At 38.9% G+C, this 16398-nt stretch overlaps 1 protein-coding gene across 2 annotated transcripts in view; it reads right to left on the bottom strand.

Annotated features, from left to right (window-relative positions):
• Positions 1-7742, bottom strand: part of PI4K2B (phosphatidylinositol 4-kinase type 2 beta) — a 33812-nt gene extending 26070 nt beyond the window's left edge. For both annotated transcript variants that reach the window (XM_012737462.2, XM_012737463.2), the window contains exon 1: positions 7230-7742. In XM_012737462.2, the coding sequence (XP_012592916.1) occupies positions 7230-7500 (271 nt within the window). In that variant the 5' untranslated portion in view covers positions 7501-7742. The remainder of the gene's footprint in view (positions 1-7229) is intronic.
• Between the last annotated feature and the right edge of the window lie 8656 nt (positions 7743-16398).

The raw sequence follows: 16398 nt of genomic DNA, 5'->3' as shown, positions 1-16398 counted from the left end.
GGGAAATGCAAATCAAAACCACAATGAGATATCACTTAACCCCAGTGAGAATGGCCTTTATCAAAAAATCTCCAAATGATAAATGCTGGCGTGGTTGCGGAGAGAGAGGAACACTCCTACACTGCTGGTGGGACTGCAAACTAGTTCAACCTCTAGTTCAAGCAATATGGAGATACCTTAAAGCGATACAAGTGAATCTACCATTTGATCCAGCAATCCCATTGCTGGGCATCTACCCAAATGATCCAATGACACTCTACAAAAAAGACACCTGCACTCGAATGTTTATAGCAGCACAATTCATAATTGCAAGGCTGTGGAAACAGCCCAAGTGCCCATCAATCCAAGAATGGATTAATAAAATGTGGTATATGTATACCATGGAGTACTATTCAGCTCTAAGAAACAATGGTGATATAGCACATCTTATATTTTCCTGGTTAGAGCTGGAACCCATACTACTAAGTGAAGTATCCCAAGAATGGAAAAACAAGCACCAGATATATTCTCCAGCAAACTGGTATTAACTGAGTAGCACCTAAGTGGACACTTAGGTACTACAGTAATAGGGTATTGGGCAGGTGGGAGGGGGGAGGGAGGCGGGTATATACATACATAATGAGTGAGATGTGCACCATCTGGGGGATGGTCATGATGGAGATTCAGACTTTTGGGGGGAGGGGGGAAATGGGCATTTATTGAAACCTTAAAATCTGTACCCCCATAATATGCCGAAATAAAAAAAAAAAATTTGCCTTAATTCAGACAGAAATAAAACTGTTATTTACTAATTTTTAAAAGTTTGTGGTGAGAAAAATACTATTAAAAGGGCTTAAGGGAATATTTAACCTACTCAAAAGAATAAAAAAATCCTTTACTGTAGAGATGGGGAAAAAAAAGAGTAAAAAATCCAAGTGTTTTGTCATGCCTAGACAATTGACATGCTGATTTCAAATAATTCTTATCTATCCCTTGAAAATCCTTAAGAATGAAAGGCTGGAACTTTGTCTTTCTTGTTCACTTGGAAGAGGAATCAGTATTTAGTGGGCACTTATAAATATTTATTTGAATAAATGAATGTGCCAGTAAACAATATAATTAGTTAAATGATATTTCCTGTAGGTTAGGCATTCGAGGGATCTCAACAACAAGAACAAACTTGAAAAGTTATTTATTTTAACCTTGCTCCCAGTGCTGGCATACCTTCTATAATACATCACCAGCAAGTGGTCTTTGGGCCAATGTTTAAACACTTTCAAAAAGAGAACATTCTTCTTTTTTTTTTTTTTCTAGAGACATGGTCTTGCTCTGTCACCTAGGCTGGAGTGCAGTGGTGAGATTACTGAGGGAGGCTTCAACTCCTGGGCTCAAGCAATCCTCCTGCCTCAGCCTCTGAGGCCATTGGATTTCAGGTGTAAGCCACCACACCCTGCACTCCTTTACTTTTATTTATTTGTGTTTTTTTTTATGTTCCTTTTTGTTTGTTTAAAAACAAACATAAACTTTTTTTCCAGAAATGAAATAAGGCTCCTGCAGTTTAACCTTAGGTCCTAGACTTGCCATCTGGAGCAAAACAAAAGTCTACTTATACTTACTTCTTTCTTCCCAGTGATAGTCCTCCAAAAAGTTGAAAATCATTTCACATTCCCCCTAAGTCTCTATTCTCCACTCCTTCTGTATGGAAGTATTTTCAGGTTTTTCGGCATACTACTAGCCCTCCTCTTTCAAGCCTAAATATTTCAATATATCTCCTTAAAATATGGTCTCCAAAATCAAGTAAACCATTGCAGAGATTTGAGACACATTTTAGTCTTGACACCATCCCAAAATAAGAAGCCCTGTAATACTGCATTAATTAGTTACAAGTCCTATCATACTAATTCATATTGAAATGGCTAAAATCTTAGACCATTCTTGGTCTTGCACACCTGAACTTGAGCAGTTCTTTTGGACATTATGTGCAGACCTTAACATTATTACTATTAAATGCTGCCAAATTAGTTTATGGGTTATGTTTTATGAGTTCATCACAGAATCTGCCTTTGTTGCTTTCATGGAACCCACAATCATCCTCTGAATACTTAATAATTCACTTTCAACTAAAATCAGATCAATCAAAAACATTCCTGTACAATAACTAGGAGGTTCTTATTTTCTTTCTTTTTAACTTTTCCCTTTTTGAGCATCTCTTTTAGAAAAATGAGATAATATCCTCCCCATATTCTTTTATTTGAAGACGATCTGGATTTATCACCCAGTCTAGAAAGGTACCTACAAAACAATTGGTCCTACTAATTACTGCCAGAAAAAATACTACATATCAACTATTCTAAATTCAAAGTAGTTTTAGTAGATACTTTTTCTTTGACTCATAACTTGACAATTAAATTCTACAATTTTCTTCATTCTAGTTCCTTAAATGTACACTGGTAATGGGTTTAACTTGTAGGACACCCCTAGATGTTATACAGTATCAAGCTAGATGTGCAATGGATGATCTGGTGTGAAGGTCTGTTGTTGTCATTTGGTTTGATTTTTAATAGTTGAGGGCATGGTTAGCTACATTTAATCTTTTTTAAATTAAAACTACTATCATCCCCTTAATGAATAAACTATGGTGTTTTGATTTGGAAATATTCAAAATTATTTTCTGAGGAGAATCTTAACTTTACCTCTGTATATTTCATTTGGATCACCTCTCCTCTATGAAGAGTTGGTGGCCTTCTGGTCAAGTTTCAGTCCCATTCAAACTCCTCATTTTTCACAAGATGTTCAGCCCACTCTTTGAACATGCTGTTCCCATGAATAAGCCAAGCTTCCTTCCTGTGGCTCATTTATCTTCATCTTTCACACTTACAATACTATAACAAAATGATCTAAGTTCCATGCAGAAAGAGATCTTCGTTTTGTTCTCTGATGTACCCCAAGTACTTAGAACAGGGCCTGGCATATGATAAGCTCTCAATAAATTTATCTGAAAAATTATCAAACTATCCCCTTCACCACACTTCAGGGCTATTACTAGTCCTTCAGAAAGCAGAAACTATTAATAAAAATGGATTAAAAGATTCCATTGTGGCAGGGCGCAGTGGCTCACACCTGTAATCCTAGCTCTCTGGGAGGCGAAGCGGGTGGATCACTCAAGGTCAGGAGTTTGAAACCAGCCTGACTAAGAGCGAGACACCGTCTCTACTAAAAATAGAAAGAAATTAATTGGCCAACTAAAAATACATAGAAAAAAATAGCCAGGCATGGTGGCACACGCCTGTAGTCCCAGCCACCCGAGAGGCTGAGGCAGAAGGATTGCTTGAGCCCAGAAGTTTGAGGTTGCTGTGAGCTAGGCTGACACCACGGCACTCTAGCCTAGGCAACAGAGTGAGACTCTCTCTCTCTCAAAAAAAAAGAGACTATTTAATTGGCTGTAAGTATTCATGGTGACTTATCATTTTCATTTCAAATAAATAAATCAAAATGAACTCTTCCTCTCTTAAAGATTAGAACAACATCTTAGCCATCTTTACTACAACTTCCCCACTTAGCAGAATAGAATATTTCCTAGAATATTTTCTAGGAAAAAGTAGGTGCTCACAAGTCTGGTGAACTGAACCCTGCCTCAGGGGTCCCAGTGCCATTCACCTTCAAGTCTCAAATTGGCTGCCATTTTCTCTGCTAAGTCTTCCCTGGCCCCTACATCTAAGGGATGGCTCTATGCTTCAGGGGAAGTCTCAGTGTTTCCCATCTGAGCACAAATACAGTCTGTTTTAACTATTTCCTCCAATAGGCTATAAAGCTATGAGGGTATAGGGCCGGTGACTGGGCATCCATCTGATACAGGTCACTATTGTTTCTCAAAGCCTTCATTTCAACTGGCAACAAGCAGATACTATTTGATAAGTGATATATCTTTGCAACATATGGAAAACAAAGAAGGTACTTTAAGCACTAGTTGACAAGTCATCTCCAACACACCACTGCTTAATATCTTTCAAAAGTTCTGTTATGGAGAACTGTCAAGATCTATGGAACATATACTCTTCTAAAACCTTCCTCTAAATTAAACCAGATTATCAGTGTCTTGAACCTAGATAAAGCAATATAGATAGCACCAGCCATTAGAACTATTTCTACTGAAAAGGGATTCAAGAAAGTTATAAGAATTACCCCTAAGAAATTAATCACTTTTACCATAAAAATATTGTTCAGCATAGGCATTCCAAAAGAATATGTGACAGGTTATTCTTTGACAGTTCTGTTTTGTTCAAATAGTCTGTTTTAACTTTATTATGCAATGATAGTGTTTTTCTCAAGTTAGCTGCTTAGTAATCTTAAAAATCAAATTTATGGGTGTCTGTATAAAGCATCTGATGTGCATTTTGTATACTCATTCTAGTCTCTATCTTATTTAAGTTCACTAGTCTTATTTCCCATTCTAATCATTTTTCCTTACTTTAAATGATTTTCTTATTCTGTTTATACATTAATAAGCCACCATGAATCATTAAGTGACTTATAAATACACATTTTCTTTTACTTTGGCAACTCTTTGTAAATTCTAATACTGTTACCTAACTGTTAGGCTGTCCAGCAGAAGGCAAGCACTCCTGATGTGTGTTAACTGGGACCTTGGAGAAGTCACTTTAACTCTACATGATTTCTTAAAATGGGAATAAAAAATAGTACTCACTTCATAGGATTGGTTATGAATTAATATATGTGAAGGGCATAGAACTATGCCCAGCACATACTAACTGCTATGTAGATATCAGCTATTATGTTTATTATTACCCAATTCACTGATTAAAATGATAAATAGGACAAGGAATGCCACTAATCCTATTTTGACATTCATCCAGCAACTAATACTATAGTTTTGTTTTTTTTACTAATCCTATAGTTTATGCTATTTCTAGACTTTGTCAAATGTCTTGTTAAAGATAATAGACATATGACATTCTTCGACTGGCTAAAATACATAAACCTCCTGTTTATGTAAACAAAATAGTTAAGCATCATAAATGATGTTAATATTAATCTAAAGGCAAGAATTTCTTGGAACTAGAGAGGTGGTTTCATGGAAAATGGATGGTAAAGGACAAAGGAAGCTAACAGATTCATTAAAAAAACTAAACTGAAAAATCTAGTTAAATTACTCAGTCATAAACTTTTTAGGAGTCTTAAAAATTTTTAAACAGTTTGACAATTCAAAACTATTTTAAAATCTCATTAAAAATAAAACCTCCATAATAACCAAAAGTAACAATAATTTTATAACACTTAGGGATCTATGGCAAAATGGGAGAAATACAGGATAAGAAAAAAGAAGTAGGCTCACTCCTGGCTTTACCACTTGCCGGATATTTGACTTTGGGCAAACCATTTACTTCTGAAGTTCTATGAACTGCCTACGGGTCATCACTGGTTTATTAATTTTGAATTATCATAACAAGGATGAGGGTGAATCACAACTAACTAGCTGGGATACTGTGATAATTAAGTGAAATACATATTTTTAAACGATTTTAGCAAACTGAAAATTGTAATACAAATAAGATACTACCATTAAAAAAGGTAGGAATCCTCTTTAACAATCCATTTGTATTCTAACATTATCCTCTAACCTCACTTAGATTTTTTTCTAGCCTTAATACTATTTACTTATAAAAGACCTCACTTTCACAGAAGGAATGCACTTTCAAGGCTTTAGGCTCTTTTAGAATCTAGCTACACAAGGTAATTGGCATAGAAAAAGGCAGCTAGCCACACAGATCCCACTTACTTCCACATACTGGATTCTAGGTAATATGCCCAAATTGCCAATGTAGGTAGCAAATGTTCATATGTGATCTAGTTCCAACTTCCCGTTTGTTTGGCTAAACTGTCAATGCATCCAACAACTAACACTATAATAGAACCTGAGGCCTTAAGGTGAAATGTGATCTTCTAGGTCCTTAATAGTGGCCTTTTGACTGAATCCAAATTTTCCAGAACAAAATTCTTTTATTAAAAGGGGTGCAGCAAAGAAAAATGAAAATTTTCTTGCTTCCTTTGGTGCTTAAAAAAGAAGAATCTTGAAATCAGAAGGCCGCAGGTTTGCCACCCCTACATGGGCTTCTCCAATTTATTTACTCTAGAATATGTTTGAATGTAAGTTCAGCTAGAACTTGAATGACCTATTCTACCTAAAATTCTCTATACTGTTGAATACACATTAGTGTATTCAATACACTAGTGCATTCAACACTACACATTAGTGTAGCAGGACATGCAAAATCTAACAACTCCGGAAAAACTAAGCAGTATTAATGAAAACTACATTTTCTTTGGCTTTTCTTTAAGCTGTCATGTATGATGTGATAACCAAAGGTGCGCACACCATCTCACGTAATCCAGCCCAACAACCTGCAAGCAGGTGTTATCACTACCATTTTACAAACAAGTCTGTTTCACCTTTAGCTGGGGCTCTTACTTGTCTATGCTATTTCCACTAAATTAGCCTAACTCCACTGGACACACCAACAAACTCTCTTCATCAAGTCCTGCAAAACAGCATGCCTAAATTATACTGACTTTCAACATTGTTGTCAATCACCCTCTCTTTCATCTGAGGCTATCAGAGTGCTTAATAGTGAAAAGGTCTGGGTTTTTTTAAAGCATCAATATAGAAGCAACACAAGAATGTAAAACTTAGCAGGAAGAGAGAGCATGAACAGGATTCAACTGCCTCTGTCCCCTCGGGCTAACGTCACAATGACATTTAATAGAAAAAGGTTTTGAAACGTGTCCCAGCGGCAACTGGTTATTTCTTGCTGTACATCTCCTGTCTCCTCCACCTTGCAAGAGCGCAAATCCTCAACTCCGGGAACTTTCTTGATCGTTCAGAGTTCTTAATTCAAAACTCAAGTCCAAACTTGAGGGAACAACTTAAGTCATTTTACAGTGTTAAGTCTTCCTCAGCGTCTGATTCCAAAAGTTTGGACTCACTTTGGGGAGGAGGAATTAGTTTAATGACAACCACTCGCCTTAGGTGACGCCGCCTAAAGCTCCAGGAAAACGAGCGAGTAAACGTGGGAGGAGAGAAGGGCGTGTAGTCGGGATCCGGCCGAGCTCGGCCGGGGCCGGCCGCCCAGCGAGCGGGAGAGCAAGCGCAAGTGCGAGAGCGATCCGAGCCGGGACCCGCGGGCGGCAGGCGCCCGGGGCGGGCGCGGCACAGGGGGAGAGGCGGCTCGCACCTGAGGCCGCGGCGCGCATCCGGTCCCGGGTGCTGGACGGGCTCCGGACATCCACGTCCGAGGGCGGAAGCAACAGTTCCTCGTCGACGGCCACGGAAGGGGAGGCCGCGCCGGCCTCCCCGGCAGCCTCCAGCAGCCGCACGGCGCCGCCCGGGGCGTCTTTCCGCCGGTGGGCCCAGGCGACCCGCGGCAGCAGCGGTTCCCGCTCCTCATCCTCCTCTTCCCCCTGGCTCCCGCCGTCGGGCCGGTCAGGCTCGCTGGGCTCCGCCATGGGCTCCCTTGGCGCCTTCCGCGCTGAGACCCGATTAGAGAGGCAGAGCGCTGGAGTCTAGCCTCTGCATGGCGGGGAATAAGAGCGGCCGGGCCGGACAGGCGCCACCTCACCAGCTCACTGGCCGGCCCGGCGCCAACCCAGCGGTTGCCCCGCCCGCCGCCGGCGGCGCCCGCCCTACCTCCCGCCTCGGCGGGGCGCTGGCCGCGCGCCTGCGCAGAAGCACTGGGGCGGCGGAGGGGCGGTGCAGGGGCGGAGGGGCGGGGCGGGGGCGGGGCGAGGGTCGGTGGGGGGCGGGGCCGCCACCTGCCTCCAAGAGCCTAGGAAACCTCCAGGCAGAGCTAGGGTTGCTGCCAGTGGGGTGAGGGACCCTGGGTAATATCCGCGGAAATGCCCCCTCTGACCTAAGCAGGCCTCTCACTCCACTACAGGATTCTTCGTTAGAATTTACCACGATCTATAGGTACAGATTTACTTGTACAGACATTTATTTCCTCCCCTAGAGGTCCCTAAGAGCAGGAACCTTGTCTTTCTTCAGACATTATTGTTGGTTGGTAATCTGTACATTCTTTATTTCTGATTAATCTAATCTAATTAATCTGGAGGTTTATCAGTTTTTAAATGTTTTCAAAAAACCATCTTTTGGGTTTGTTGAATTCCGCTCTTTATTGCTCATTTGGGGTTTGATTTCCTCTTCTTTCTCTGGTTGCTTCTGGTAGACTATTACATTATTGATTCTAAATTTTCTACTTTTAAATAGAAGCATTTAAAACTATGAGTTGCCCTCTAAACACTGCTTTAGCTGCATACTACCATTTTTGATATGTTCTGCTTCCATTTTCATTCAATTGAAAATAGTTTTTAATTTCTTTTATGATTTCTTCTTTGACTCACTTCTTTGAAGTGTGTTAAATATTTAGGGGCTTTCCTAGATATTGGTATTTCTAGTTTAAGTCTGTTGTGGCCAAAGTAGGCATTCTAAGATTTCAGTCTTTTAAAATTTATTGAGACTCGTTTTATAGCTCAGCATATTATCTACCTTATGAACATTTCATGTACACTTTAAAAAGAATGTGTATTCTGCAATTGAGTGGTTCTATAACTATCAATTGGCCTTATAAATGCCAATTCAGTTAAGTATTGATAATATTCAGATCACCTGTATCCTTATGGATTTTTTGGTCTAGTTCTATTACTAAGAGGATTTTACAATCTCTCCATTTATGACTGGGGATTCATCTATTTCTTCTTTTAGTTTGGTGAATTTTTGCTTCATGCATTTTGAAGTTGTGTTATTAGGCACATAGGAGTTTCATGTCTTCAGTTAGACTTTGTTTTCATAATGATTTGACCTTTTAAAAATTATTATGATGAACTGTTCCTCTCTATTTCTGTTAATACTTCTTGAATATTAATAGGTTTGAAGTCTGATACTAATATACCCACTCCACCCTTCCTAGGCTTACTATTTGCTAGGTAAGGCAAATGGTAAGTTTTCCAGTAAGTTTTTCCAGTAAGTTTTACAGTTTGCCTTCTAATAAGGCAAATAAAAGTTTTCCATTCTTTTTGAGTAATTTTTATCATTGTATTTAAAGTGTATGTATCTTTTGTAGATAGCTTATGACTCATTCTTAATTTTTTTTTAAATCCAGCCTTATAATTTAAGTTTTTAGTCCATTTACATTTAATGTAATAATGCTGTGGTAAGATTAAATCTGTCATTTTTCAATTTCTTTTTTTTTCATTTTTTAATTTCTATTCTATTGTTTATCTTTTTTGTTGTTGTTGTTATTGTTGTTCTGTTCCTCCTTTCCTGCCTTCTTTAGAATTAATCCAGTATTTCTGGTTATTTCATTTAAATTCCACTATTGGCTTTCTGCTTTACCTTTTTACATTAAATTTTAGTGGTTATGGTAGGGTTCACAGTATGCATCCTTAAATTATCTCAATGTACTGAGAGCCCAGAATGTATTACATGACATAAAATTTAAGAACCTTTCAAAAGTATAGTTCCATTTATCCCCCATTCTTTATGTTATTGTTGTCATATATAATAGACCTACATATATTTAAATATAATGAATAATTTTTGCTTTGAACAATCACATCTTTTAAAGAAATTAAAACAATTTAAAGTATTTTGTATTTCCCTACATATTTACCATTTCCAGTGTTCTCCATTTCTTCATGTAGATCCTTCATTTTTTTTTAACAAAACGAAAACATTTCTTATAATGTCCATCTGCTGGTGATAAATTCTAAGTTTTACTTAGCTTGAAATTATCTTTATTTTACCATCATTTTCAGAGGATATTTTCTCTGGGTATTGAATTTTAGGTTGATGTTGCTCCCCTCATCCATCCAAGTCAACTCTAAAAATGTCGTTCCATAGTCCTCTGGCCTTCATTGTTTCTGAATTATATCTCTCTATCTACCCACCCAATTTGGACTGTGTCATTTTCTCTAGCTGCCTTTGAAATTTTCTCATTATCTTTGGTTTTCGATAGTTTGACCGTGATGTTCTTGGTATGATTTTCTTATATATATATGCCTTGCTTGGGTTTTGCTAAGCTTCTTGAATCTATAGATTTATGTTTTCCACAAAATTTGGGAAAATCTCAGTCATTATTTCTTCAAATAGTTTTTCTGTCCCATTCTCTCTTTCTTGTCCTTCTGACATTTCTATTACATGTATGTTAGACTCTTTGATATTATCCCAAAGGTCAGTAGGATTTTACCTACCTATTCATTTTCTTCAATAGTTCTTATCTCTGCTCTTCAGATTGGATAATTTCTCTTAATCTGTTTTAAATTTGTCAACCTTTTAACCATTCACAATCAGCTATTAAATTCATGCAGTATATTTTTTTTATTTCAGACTTTGTACTTTACAGTTCTAGAATTTTTCTTTTAGTTCTTTTTTTTTGTTGGAGCTTCTGTTTCTCTGCTGAGGTTTTCCATGGGTTAATTCATTATGACTACATTTTTTAAGTCCTTGAATATATGTATAATAACTGTCTAAATGTCAGCTAATTCTCACATCTGGGTAATTTTGGTGTTAGTTTCTATTCATTGCTTTTTCTCTCAACTATGGGTCAAACTTTCTTTACATATCTATTAATTTTTTATTATATAATGGATAATGGGGATGATATATTATAGAGCCTCTATATTCTGTTATGTTAATATTCCTCTACTGAGTGTTGATTTGATTTAGCAGGAAGTTAACTTGGCTGGAGTCAAACGCCACCTGAAACTTCTGATCGATCATTTCTTTCAGCAATCCAACTGTTACTTTTTGCTGGACTCCTTGAAGCCTCCCTCATGTGTACACAGTTCAGGAGTCAACCAAGGATTTGGCCAGAATATATATATGTGCAGATATATATATATATATATATGTGTGTGTGTGTGTGTGTGTGTGTGTGTATGTGCAGTTCTCTCCCTCTCTGACTTCTTCTTTTTCAAGATTTCCATTCTCCATTTCTAGCTTCTCTGAGAACCGCTGAATCTATCTTCTAACTCCTTAAGCCATTAAGACTGTAGCTTTCTGGCCAGGCGCAATAGCTCACACTTGTAATCCTTCCACTGTGGGAGGCCAAGGCAGGAGGATCTCTTGAGGTCAGGAGTTCAAGACCAGCCTCAGCAAGAGTGAGACCCATTTCTACTAAAAATAGAAAAAAATTAGCCGGGCATGACAGGTGCACACCTGTAGTCCCAGCTACTCGGGAGGCTGAGACAGGAGGATCACTTGAGCCCAGCAGTTTGCAGTTGCAATGGAATGAGACTCTGTTTCAAAAAAAAACAAAGACTATGGCTTTCTGATGGAGTTCCAGCTGCCTTCCACAGTACACATTGGGAAGTGCCCTCAGGTAAAAAGATATATGATCATAAATTTCACTCATTATAATTCCATTATTTGAAGAATGGTTACCCCTTCCATTTCTGTCTGCCTGCTTTTAGTTGCTTTCTAGTGTTTTCAAATAATTGTCTTTATATTTTGTCCAAAGTTTATAATTTTATCTATAAGAGGATTAGTCTGATAATCTTATATGACATATTTTATTGGAAATGCATTTTTAGCTAAAAGAATAGTGCTATATTTTTCTCAGTGGTTCATGTGTTAGTAGAGAAATATTATAGATAGATGAGATAGGATTCAACATCATTTCTGTTCATAGTAATGCTTTTGTAAATGTAAACACTGAGAAAATCTGTTCAGATAAATAGATGGCTATGGGAAACGTCTTGTAATAGCAATGTCACTCAAATCTTAGACCTCTGTCCAAGATATATGCTAAATAGTTACACAGTACTCTATCATCAAAAATTATTTTTTATGATCTGTTATCACACACCTCATTTAGTACCTCTTTTATTTGAGTTATTCATTTTCTCAAATTCTGAGGTATACTAAAAAGACTTTTAAAAGACTTACCAAATTATTAACAATGATCTGCAACTCTTTTATTTGAAGACATCTTATTTTTTAACTTGGAGTTCAGAAAATAGAAATAGTAACATTTCTCTAAATGCTTTCCTCATATAGTAGTTTTTGTTAAAATACTTTTATCTTGTCATGATCTTTAAGTATATTTTTGCAAAACCTTGGAACTGCATATTGGGCTCATTTGATATATATAAAACATCTAACTTTAAAGTTAATCAGCAAAGCCAGGCTTCATTATCACATCAGTCAGCCAAAGCAGACTTTTTTCAGTTCCCATAAACATGCTAAAATGTGTCATTGTACGGACATCTGAGTTTTGAATTTTAAGGCTCTGCTACCTTCTGTATTTCTTACTGACAGTTTCCTCGCTTTGTTCCCCTGGGATGCTCCCTTAGGAGTGCATTCCTTCACAGCAGTCAAGATTTAGAAGAGGCAAGATCTCTAAATGAAACTTGTCATCACTCCCACTCTTACTGTGCAATACATATCTATTCAGAACATCCTAACTTAGGCATAAATACTCCATGTCCAATGCCACCATCACCTTTAAAAGAATATTTCTTTTCAAGAAAAGACAAAAAAAATACTGCTGCTACTTTAGGTTTGTTAAAGGATGTTCTGCCAACACCTCTATTTCCAAGTCAGCCTTTGTTGGGAGCCTCAGGTTTGTTTACACCTTGGGGAAAGGAGCCATTGGAAGATTCAAAATAGGTTTTTTTTGTGTTTGTTTTTTTTTGAGACAGAGTCTCACTTTGTGCCCAGGCTAGAGTGAGTGCTGTGGCATCAGCCTAGCTCACAGCAACCTCAAACTCCTGGGCTCAAGCAATGCTCCTGCCTCAGGCTCCCAAGTAGCTGGGACTACAGACATGTGCCACCATGCCTGGCTAATTTTTTCTCTCTATATATATTTTAGTTGGCCAATTAATTTATTTCTATTTTTAGTAGAGACGGGGTCTCGCTCAGGCTGGTTTCGAACCCCTGACCTCGAGAGATCCGCCCACCTCGGCCTCCCAGAGTGCTAGGATTACAGGCGTGAGCTACCGAGACCGGCCTTCAAAATAGGTATTCTGACACTAACTTGTATACTGCCATTCGATTCTGGCACTAACCACCAGAGTTAATGCAGACTCCACTCAGTCCTCCAAAAGTCTGTCCTCACTTCAGATGCCAGCCACAGTTGGGTGTCCCCAGGCCACCTCCCCTATGACCAACTTGCTACAAATTCAGGGGGGTCCCATGACCCTCTCATGGTCAATAATTTGCTAGAATGACTCACAACTCAGCGAAGATCTCAGATGCCCTCGTGGACATTCTGATGAGATGGACATACAGCTCAAGAAACAGGCAGTTCCAGCGCAGCATGCTGGATGCTATGTGAAGGCAGTACAGGCTGCTAAGGGAGCAAAGAAAAGGGGTCAAGATTTGAGAGGATCAGAAAAGGGGGTTAAGAAAGACAATACAAAGGTAGGAGAGAGACTTGGTTGCAGTCAAACTCCACGTGAAATTTCGGATCGTTGCTTTCAGCAATCCAGCTGTTGCTTTTTGCTGGGCACATAGATGGTCAGGGAAGGCCACACTGAACAGATGACATTTAAGTGGAGACCTGAAGGATAAGAAATAACTGTTTATGCAAGAAAGGGGGAAGAGTAATCCTGGCAGAGAGGACAGCTTGAGCAAAGGCCTGGAGGAATGCTTGTGTGCATTAGGGACCGAAGGTCTCCAGTGAGCACAGATGGAAGAGCAGGGGTGGAGAGAGGGGAAGCGAAAGACTACCGTGTTTCCCCGAAAATAAGACAGGATCTTATATTTATTTTTCCTCAAGAAGACACCCTAAGGGCTTATTTTCAGGGGATGTGTTATTTTCCCCTCAAAGCCTCAGCTTGCAGCATGCACAGGATGGCTGGGACCTAACAGGGCGAGCCAACCTCGTTGGTGGGACTTCCTGCACCTTTCCTGTCATCTCCGGGATAGTAGCTGTCATGATGGGGCAGATGAGAAGGGCTGCTCCTCTTCTTTACCGTTCCGCGACCAAATGCATGGGTTGTGCAGATACGCTGCGCAGCCACGCCCATCACTAGGTCTTATTTTCAGGGTAGGGCTTCTATTGCACAAATGCTTAGAAATTCTGCTAGGGCTTATTTTAAGGGTAGATCTTATTTTCGGGGTAAGGCTTATATTGCGCAAATGCTTAGAAATCCTGCTGGGGCTTATTTTATGGGTAGGTCTTAGTTTCGGGGAAACGCGGTAGGTCCAAGTGGTAGGCCAGAGCCGCACTATTGTCTTCAATACAAATCTCATGCAAAGATTTTTAGCATTTTGGCTGAAATTGTCTCCTGATTCTTTCTGTTGACGAGTAGATAGGCTTTCAGGAAGTTGCTTTAATGAACATTAAGTTATTTGCCTGGAAAAGAGTTTGCTAGAATAGTAAAGTTATACTAATGAAGATGGTGGGATAGTAAAGTTAACTTAATGTAGGTAGTTAGATGTGGAAGTATAGATAGTTTCCTTTCTCAGCATTTATATTTTTCAAATATTCAAAAGTACAGTTGACCCTTGAACAACATAGGTTTGAGCTTTGAAGACCCAGTTATATGCAGATTATTTTTTCCGCCTCTGCCATCCCTGAGACAGCAAGATGAACCCCTCCTCTTCTGCACCTCTCTCAGCCAACTCAACATGAAGATGAGGATGAAGATCTTTATGATGATCTACTTCTATTTAATGAATAGTAAAAATATTTTCTTTATGATTGTTTTTGTTTTTACTTTTGGTGAACAGTAGGATAACATTAATGTAAACCATACTTAAAAACACTTTCTCTACTTAATTGTAAGAATGCAGTATATAATAAATATAAAAATATGTGTTAATTGACTGTTTATGTTATTGTTAAGGCTTCCAGTCAACAGTAGGCTATTAGTAGGTAAGTTTTTGGAGAGTCAAAGGTGATACACAGATTTTTGGCTGCACAGGAGGTTGGATCCCCTACCTCCTACATTGTTCAAGGGTCAGCTGTGCATATTTTGCTAGTGAAAGTTGAAGCTAATTTATAACTGAAATTTCTAAGAAAAATGAATAGCAGTTAATTCAGTGTACTCCCTGGTTATAGGGAAATTGGATTGATTTGTTTCAGAGATTTGACTTCCAATCCTCCATCATTGTAATCTGGGAATGACCTCTAAAAACAAGGCGAATGTGTTCTTCTGATGTGAAAGGTGATTTGAGGGGAGAGAAGAAATGACGGGCAGTAGCAGCACCAAGCGTTTAAGGAGAACCTACTACACCACAAGCACCTGCTTTACTCATGTTGTCTCCATCTTTACACCGACCCTGAAATTTAAGTCTTATCATCTTTATTTTACAGTTGAGGAAACTGAGATTCAGAGAAGCTAAATAACACAGCCATGTTTCCATAATTAATGAAAAATAAAAATAAAATCTAAGCTCCCCAACTGACTGACTAGAACCCCTCTTGGCCCCCAGCTGACTGAATGGAACCCCTCTTGGCCAAGGGGACTCCAGAGAAGCCCTAAAAACGAAGTTCCTGGCCAAGATGGGATGGGAGGTCAAACATGCCTCATTATACTCTTTTCCTTGCTAACCATGATTAGGCTTTCTTTCCTAAGAGTTAAACAGAAACAGTCCCTTGCCAAAGACCACTCATTTACACAGCAACTGACCAGCATTCTTTGCAGATGAAAGAACCATGGACCGGTTCTGGACAGTTTTCAGAGGCTGAGCACAGGAAGCCTCTGTGCCCTCCAAACCTTGACATATAGAGCCTAATTTTAATTCATTTAAATAGCAAGTCACCCCAAAGTGAACATGGGATGTATGTAACCTACATACATATGTGCTTGCTTACTACACATGTGCACACTCTACCAACCCATTCAGTATAAATTCCTGTCTCACCCTTCCCTTCCTCTAAGTGCCTGCTTTCAGTTTCCGCCAGACGCTACGCTTCCCAGCCTACAGGGCCAGCCTGCAGGCTGTAGCCCTTTATAAGAAATAAAGCCCTCTTTCCCAAATTTATGAACCTTGCGATTCTTCAGTTAAACACTAGTAAGTAGAAGAGCTGAGATTTGAACCCAGGTATCTGGGCCTCCAGAGCTCATGCTTAATTTGCTTTTACAAAGTGATATCCCATCACCTCAGGTAACTTTAATTTTCATAGATACTCACAGGTGCTGCCTTCCTTGGGCAGTATTCAAAACTCTGTGACTTTTCTCCACCCTCAGTTTTTCCCTCTGCCCAGAAAATTTACATATCCTCTGATTGGCTGATTAACCTATCATACTTTATGAGAGGGTACCAAAATGCTAAAGAGGAAGGTTTTCTTTCCTTAACTAACATGTATTGATCACCTACTATCTATCAGGGACTTTAGCAGCGGAAATCCTGGTCTGGCATGGGGATGAGTTCATGGGATGTTGTTAGGTCCAGAG

This window comes from Microcebus murinus, chromosome 3, assembly GCF_040939455.1.
Source record: "Microcebus murinus isolate Inina chromosome 3, M.murinus_Inina_mat1.0, whole genome shotgun sequence".
In the NCBI taxonomy this organism is placed as follows: Eukaryota; Metazoa; Chordata; class Mammalia; order Primates; family Cheirogaleidae; genus Microcebus; species Microcebus murinus.
Note: the sequence above shows the minus strand (reverse complement) of the source record. Positions and strands in the feature narration are given on the sequence as shown.